Genomic DNA, 8,192 nt, shown 5'->3' with positions numbered 1-8,192 from the left:
TAGACCACAGACACAATAACGTATTCTGACAAGTATTTTTTCTCCCCCCCCACTTTTCCTGAAGAAGTCACTTGTATTTGGTTATGCGAGTTCTTCCCCCCCCCCCCCCTTTTAGTAACAGAGTTTCGAGGAAAACAATTTAAGTGTTTCAAGAAATCATACGTTGCACATTTTACCGCTGGTCAGGTTATTTTCTTAATGCTAGACAGGGGTGAAGGGTGCCTGGCCAAAAAAAACACTCGCAGGATTAAAAACAAACCACAAGACGTCCTTAGCAATAATGGTCGGTAAACATGCATTCAGCGAAACGTGCTGTGCAAAAGTCACGCGTGCCATCCAGCTTTCCTTTCATTTACACCACTGCTTTTTCTTCACACAGAAGGAAGGGAACAAAGCTGCGGGCTGATGTAACGCAAGGAAACCGCAACACGGAACTCGAGATGCATGTATAGATGTGGCGAGGAAGACGCGGCACGCCATCTGGGTTACGTGCTTCGGAACGCAGAGCGCGCTGTCGAGTGACGACTCGTCGGCTCTATTGAAAACCGACAGCAGGAATATGTTATTTAAATGTTTACGGAAGGTTCAAACAGAAGCAGCAACTACTTTCAGTAGAGAATGGCATATAAAGACCGCATATTCCACAGATTCTCAAACATGTGCACCTGAATATGGCCCTTTTAATGTTGAAAAGGAATATTAAATAAAATTGGACATTTTAAACTCTTAGCAAGAATGGAATTCCTTCTTTGGCATAACAGATACAGGCAGTCCTCAACTTACGACAAATGCAACCTACGGCAGCCTGGCCTTACGAAGGCTGTCCCGTCAACTTTATTAATTTTGAGTTGCAACATTTGATCGTAACGTCTTAACAATAACATTCCATTTACTGGATGGTAAAATCTGTTAGCCAGACGCTAATATTTCTTGGAGAATCAGTGTGTCTATCAGTGACTGTTTTACAGAATATCTTGTTTGTGATTTCATTCAAATTATTTTTTTTCCACCCACTTTACAATGGCTAGCAGGCGACAACATAAGTGGTGTGGCTGTGTAGAAAAGAAAAAGCAAAAAAGAACAGATATAGAAAGTGAAAATAATTGTTATGCACAAAAATTAAATTTTACCATAATGTATAATTTATGAGGGGGTGCGGTGGCGCAGTGGGTTGGACCACAGTCCTGCTCTTCGGTGGGTCTGGGGTTCGAGTCCCGCTTGGGGTGCCTTGCGACGGCCTGGCGTCCCGTCCTGGGTGTGTCCCCTCCCCCTTCAGCCTTACGCCCCGGGTTGCCGGGTTAGGCTCCGGTTCCCCGTGACCCCGTATGGGACAAGCGGTTCTGAAACTGTGTGTGTGTGTGTGTGTGTGTGTGTGTGTATAATTTATTTCTGTGAAACTATGAAAAATATAACATAAGCTCTGTTATACAATGTAGTATTTATGGATGTTAACTGTTTACACAGCATATTCTTATGATTCATATAATTTAAGGTGATTTGCAACTTACATCTTGTCAGAACAGAACTCCATCGCAAGTTGAGGACCACCTGTATTAGAACATTGGATTTTCTTTTTTCTGTTCTTTCAACATACTGTTAAGTCTGTACACAGATTTTTTAAGACAGACATTAATGCCTCTTCACAAAGACAAGCAACCCAATGTCACTTTAATCTACAGATTGTTGCCCAAATCTTAACAAAAAAAAAAAAAAAAAAGTGAAAATATAGCTTCAAGCAAAACCTCTATTAAACTTATCTGCTTACAATGTGGGCAGTGAAACAAAGAAAACCCACTTATTTGATATTAAAAAAGTAATGAATGCAATACTGCTTCAGATGAACGTGGGAGTTACCATAATATGGTGACTGTCAGTCACAGGCAAAGCCGCGGTCCAACTAGTTAGTCAGCAGTATGATGCTTCTCACGGTGTACATAACCAAGGTCAGGTTGCTAAGAACTGAGTGCCTACACAAATTCCCGTGATGATTGGTTTCTGCCTCAATTTTGCTGCGAAGACATGGATCAATAGTAGTTTCTGAGCAGAGCTACAGTGCATAACAACAATAACTGAAATAATAATATTGTTCATTTGCGTTTTTTTACAAAACATGCATTACAAAACATTAAGAAGCTTAACCTCGCAGATGCACATAAAAGTGGTTCTTTGATTCCCAAAGTAGTTTTGCTTGGCTACAACTCCCATCATCAAGCTGCATTGACCGGTACGTTCACCAAGCGAAAAATTATGGACGTGCTTCACAGCCAACAAGATTTCAAGACTTTGGCACACTGGGAAATTAACGACGACTGGCTGGCTTGTCAACAAAAAAAAAAACGTAAAACCTGAAATGAGAATGCCGTTCTGTTGTTACCATGGCAGATATGATGAAAGAAAAAAGAGGAAAGGTAAAGAAAACAAAGTGATGCGAACATGAGAAGCTGATATATTGCACTACATATGATACATATAGGTGTTAGACCAGCTATATGTATCGTACGTCTCCCCTTCTTATGCACAACCAATGGCTTCTCTGCTTAGAAAGTAGCTGTTGTGCCTCTGAGAAAAGGGTCATTCTCTGGAATTCAAATTAAAAGGCAACTAATGAGAAAATGTGTTCTGATGGCACCGTCAAATTGTCTTAGAACTAGCCACAGAGCAGTGAAAACACATGCAGTCTATACACACTGCGATCTCTGAGGTGGAGTCGAGTGTTGAGCTTCAGGCCCTGGGGTACGCCCAATGCAAAGCCTCCACCTAGCAGAGCTGGGGATCTGCAGTGTGTGGCTCCACTCCTTTCTTAGCAAGGCCTCACTTTCCATGTTCCACCTCAAAGAACACAGCTGGAGATCCTGTACCCAGTATCTGGTCCAAGCCATCTTGCCAGCGAAGATGCTGCTGCTGCTCCTGTTCAGAAAACTTGCTGCTTTTCAGAAAACAGAAAAGCTCCTGGGCAAGTCCGTACCAGGTGCCAGACATTTCTTCGGTGGTCTCTGAAGCTGCTGACACGGTCAGGCATTCCCATGATGCATGCTGGACTAAGGTGGAGCTTCTCAGAATAAGCAAGCAAACAAGCATTCTCCATACACTCAAAGTACTGAATCACAAGGAATTCTGCCGGCAACAGCGCTCGCCACACGAAAAGGGTCCCAGTGTGGAGAAGCTTTGGTTTTGCTATGAAGGACAGCCCTACATGACTGGAGATAATGAGTGAACAGTTCAAGGAGACTGGGGAGGGTGAGAGTGAAGAAGAGGTGACAAAGCAGCAGTTACTATGGTAGGAGCTGAGAGTCTCTCCGCTCAGGAGGAAGCCTCATCCTCATGCAGGTCTTCCAGCTCCGCTTCCCGACTGCCCTCTCCACTGCTGCCTTTCCTGCAGGAGGTACGAGGGACGGAGCAAGACAGGGAAGGTGTAGAGGGAACAAAGATGTGAGACAAAGACAGGAGAGAGCAGGACGTTAACAAAGTCCCATTACCCCCTACAAAACTGTTGCAACACAGCACCAGGGAAGTGCAAGAATTAATTCTGAAAACTATTTTATAGTAGGGATCACAGCCTCAAACCTGAAATAGGGAAAAAGAAAATATATAAAATTACAGGGTAATAGGACTTTGGACATTTCCTATGAAGAGGGCTCTCAGAAAGCCACATTCTTCAAATGCTGCTATGTATGAAGAAAAAAAAAAAAAAAAAAAAATTACATATATGCATGAAATGTTTTCAAGTTGCTAACTTGGCAGGCAAGACACACCAGAATATATTGCTGCGGAGACATCCAGAATAAATCCACCTTGAGCGGTCACACGTCCCACGAGTCAGGCACTGCTCCGTCTCCGCACAGTACCCAGCTGACAGTCCTCGGGGGAGGCGGCTGGCGCTGAGCGATCTCAGCCGAGCGGGGGTTGAGCCGTAGCCAAACCTCCCACCGAACGCCTGGAACAAGAGCTTCCGGCCTGCGAGGGCGTTCGGATTGCCATCTGAACCCAGGGGTGTCCCCCTTTTCACGGACACCATGGGTGGGAACGTACGCCACGCTCGAGGAGTCCGCCGAGCAGGCTGCGCAGCACGGAACACACTCAAACTCTCACTTGCGAGAACATTAATGCCAGCCGCTCCGAACTGAGAACAGAACCATCAATATGGCTGCCTGACGACAGGCAGTAAACAGACTGCGGGGAAGTTAAACAAACCTGTCATGTTCTGAGAGGCCGATTCCTAACGATTACTGCTTCCCGTTTGACTTAAGTTGCGAGAAAATTCCAAATGGCGCACAAACTATCTGGGTTACTGAATTAAGGGCTCCGAAAAATGTGAACTGATCTTCATGCAAGTCATCAAAACAAACAAACAATCTCATTTAACCAACAACGCACAATATTTTCCATACCTCTATGGAAGAAACAGTTTGAACAATGTGAAACGTTCTGTGTGTTGGTTAAATAATGTCTTTCTCTATTATTGTGACTTGGATGAAGATCAAATCACCTTTTAAAAGCCATTCATGCAGAAGTCCAGTTAACAGTTTTACAGACTTTTTCCTCACAACTGTACAAGCACATTGCAATTTTAGGCCAACATTTAACAGACAATTATGATTAAGTATCATTAAATCAAGTATCATTAAGCAGTTCATGCTACCCTTAAATTCCTGTGGGTGTGGTTTCTTACGCGATGGTTTGACTGCATTTAACCAAAACACAATAAACGTGTACACACCCCAAGTTCATTAGTAGTACTTTTACTGTTACGCACTATTATTTTATGCTAATATGAAAACAACTGAATGCCGTACTTTGAAGATGTGCGTCACACCGTGTCTTGCAACATAGGACGATGACCGAGGAAGGAGGAGTGCGTTTGAATGTGTCATGAAGAGGATTTGGGGGAAGCCTGAGAGGGTGAGCAAGGACTTTGGCGGGGAGGGAGGAGATGATGTGAGGAGAAGCTCGGGGAGGGAGCACCTGGGAAACATGACCCAGTTCCCTCATGCCAGCTCCAGCAACGTTCAGGATTAGGTGTCTTACACGTGCCGGAGAACCGCACGTTCACCACATCGGGAGAGACACTGAGGGGATCCACCTGTGGGCCTTTAAAGTATGGATCATCTCTTCACGTGGCTTTCTGTTTCATCATTTTAACCCCCCCCACCAGCAACAATTTTTCTCACCAGGATGGTTAGGAAATACGGTACTGACTCCACATCAGTCCATTTCTCATCATCAGTCACCACCGCTTCTCCAAACACATAGAAAGGGGCTTTGTGGGATTGCCTCGTGGGGGATATGAAGGTAATGAGTGAGCTACTGCTGATCACGTGATGCTTTCCACAGGGTGAGGCACGAGAAGAGACGTAAAAAGGCACCACAGGGGGAATAAGCAGCAGGTAGTCTACCCCAAGAGACGCCCGCTGACCCCACCCTCTTTCCCGGGAGCACACAGAGCTAAGCATGACAAAAAGGGTTCGACATGGCACCAGCACGACACATTTACCTTAACGACGGGTGCAGTTTTAAAGAGGAGCGGAACAGCCGCCTGTCCCTGCAGCAAACAAGTGGAGGAAAAGGACAATGTCAACACAGAGGGACAGTGGGGGGGGTCCGTCAGGTGGAGATGAGATGGAATGTGGATATCGGTGGCGAGAGGGCCTCCTGTTGCCCTGGGTGGTAGCCTCCGAGTCCCTGTCAACCCGGCACCACCACCGACACCATGTGCAGGATGGCTGGGGCGCTAACGTTTCTGTGATGTCAGTGTCCTTTAATTCAGTTCGAACCCCGCTGTTTTCAACAGCAACCGGAGGACACGGGAGTCACCTGAGCACAGCAGAACAAACGTGGCACACGTGCCAATCAGTGGTCCAACCTAACTAAAAACCAGATATAAGGTTGTGAAAAAGTATTTGTCCCTTTCCAATTTTCCTCTTTTTCCCAGCTTTTTGACATTAAATTTGATCAGATTGTTCTGCCAGTTCTAGCAGAATATGAATGGAGCCTGAGAGACAAAGCTAACACTAATATTGTTCTAACATAATTTCCATAGTTTTGAAGATAATGCAATGTACAACCGTCTAAAAGCAACGTCCCTTTCACAGTCAGTAACTGGATGGATCACGTTTAGCTGCAATGACTGCAACTCAACACTTTCTGTAGCTGTTGACCAGGGCTTAACAACACCGTGGAGGAATTCTGGCGCACTCTTCCTTGTGAAATTGAAAATACTTTTTCATAACATTATATAGAGAAAAATAAAAACTTCTGTTTTAATTAAATAGTGGAGAGGGATAAGATGGGGACAGACACTTAACACATTCACGGACAAGGCACACATTGCACAGGAAGCAGCTCGCACAAACCCTCACTTCTCTGAACCTTTTTATCTTTACTGACAGTGCCCCTTTGTTCTATATAGTATTTGATTTCTGTTCTTTCTTGAATCCTAGAGACAGAAACGTCCACACTAGATCATTTTCATAAGTACATTTAGTAAGAAAACCACTTTGTATGTGGCAAGTAACTATCATTACATGGGTCATAAAAATTCTCTTTATTTATTCATTTTACATGCTTCCACATCCCATTCTACAAGCACTCAGATGGCCGTCATGTTCTCCTTTTACAAAAAAAGCCAAACCTGTAAGCACTAGTATGTATGGACAGGGTGACCTCCAGTAGACAGTCTTCAGGGGACACCAGGAGGACTCATGCTGGGATCTAGAGGGCACTAATCTAACCAAAAATAAATATAACCTTCACTAGGAGAAGAATGGAGAGCAAAGCTGCCCCTACCACCGAACTGGATTTTAGAATTCAAAGCAGGCCATCGCACAACAAAGTTCTGTCAATTCACCTGTCAGGATTATGGAAAGCACAAGGTTGACGTGTCCTCGTCAGTACTGTGACGGATACCGTACAGTAATCGCACACCACCTCTAAAGGAGTAATACTGCTAAGGAGAATCCGGCAACATATGAAATAGTTTCGCAATAGCTATTACTTCATATATTGTCCTAAAATAAAACAGAGCAGACGGCTAACGTGACATAAGAGCTCTAGTTGCATTGAGCTAAGTATTAATTTAACATAAGATTATTAACTATTCTTCTCAATTTCATCACTAACAATGCAGCAGAGACTCCAGCCAAGTCAATATTTCATATTTACATAAATACCAAAATAGAAAAGCACACTGGTTGAAAGGAAATATTCGTAGTATTTTTTGTCTAATGTTCCTTTTTTCTCACCTTACATACTGTATATGACACATAAATACAATTCATGCTCAGTGCTGTATTCTTTTTACAGTATCAGCAATTGTTCAACAACATTTCTTGGAAATATCGAGAATTGTATTCTCTGACAAGGTAGAAATAATATTTTACGTTGTATTTGCATTTTTGGGTGTACTTGGGTCCTGCTTGGAACAAGTCAGAATTTTTACCAGAGGAAATGATGGCGGCCAGAAAATAGCTAGCTTGACACCAAAAAGGGAGAAAAAAATTGGGTTTGAGATAACAAGTCTGTATCTCTGAAAGTAGAATGACCGCATAACGGAAAAAAGTGCCATTGCACCTAAATGAGGGATGAGTGTACTTTGTGCCAAAAAAGCCTAGAGCATACCAAGCCCTAGAAAAAATATTTGGAGTGTACCATTTATTCATTAAGTAAACAGTCAAACATTTTCATTAACTACTGAAAACATACTCATGCCTCTTTTCAGCTGAATTAGACAAGCAAAATGATTCAGTTGACAGGGATGGATCCATACTCCTAATTATCGCACAGCCTGGTACACAAAGCACAACAGAGGCATTAGTCGCTGCCACAAAAACTCATTCCATGTTTATCTGGAATTTCAGCCATTAGTCATTAGCCAATAATTGTATGAAGGGGTTGTAATGACCCGCAGTGCACATCATTACTTTGACAATGGCACCACTAAAAAGCAGACTGAGCTGCAAACCCATTGCAGATTCAATAAAATAAAAAAAAAATTAAAAAAAAAAAAAAAAAAAAAAAAAAAAAAAAAAAAAAAAAAAAACAAACCAGCCTCTCACAGCCCTGACACACAGCTCCAAAACCTTCTCTCAAGAGTGGCTGCATAAATTATATTTCATGTTTAATTTTATGGAAATTCGGGGCTGAGAGCACAAAGCTGTGGAGATGATGGGAGCCCTGAGTCACCAGTCACAGCAGCC

At 43.2% G+C, this 8,192-nt stretch overlaps 1 protein-coding gene across 5 annotated transcripts in view; it reads right to left on the bottom strand.

Moving 5' to 3' along the window:
- Window positions 1–1,353: 1,353 nt before the first annotated feature.
- Window positions 1,354–8,192, bottom strand: part of camkk1a (calcium/calmodulin-dependent protein kinase kinase 1, alpha a) — a 58,214-nt gene continuing 51,375 nt past the window's right edge. For 3 of the 5 annotated variants that reach the window (XM_018742099.2, XM_018742097.2, XM_018742098.2), the window contains 2 exons: window positions 5,492–5,539; window positions 1,354–3,373 (listed from right to left, as the gene is read on the bottom strand). In XM_018742099.2, coding sequence (XP_018597615.2) covers window positions 3,301–3,373; window positions 5,492–5,539 — 121 coding nt within the window. In that variant the 3' untranslated portion in view covers window positions 1,354–3,300. Of the gene's footprint in view, window positions 3,374–3,752; window positions 5,540–8,192 lie in introns of all 5 variants that reach the window. The other 2 variants (XR_001965657.2, XM_018742100.2) reach the window with 2 other exon arrangements.

Source organism: Scleropages formosus, chromosome 25 (genome assembly GCF_900964775.1).
Source record: "Scleropages formosus chromosome 25, fSclFor1.1, whole genome shotgun sequence".
Lineage (NCBI taxonomy): Eukaryota > Metazoa > Chordata > Actinopteri > Osteoglossiformes > Osteoglossidae > Scleropages > Scleropages formosus.
This window is presented reverse-complemented; position numbering and strand designations above follow the sequence as displayed.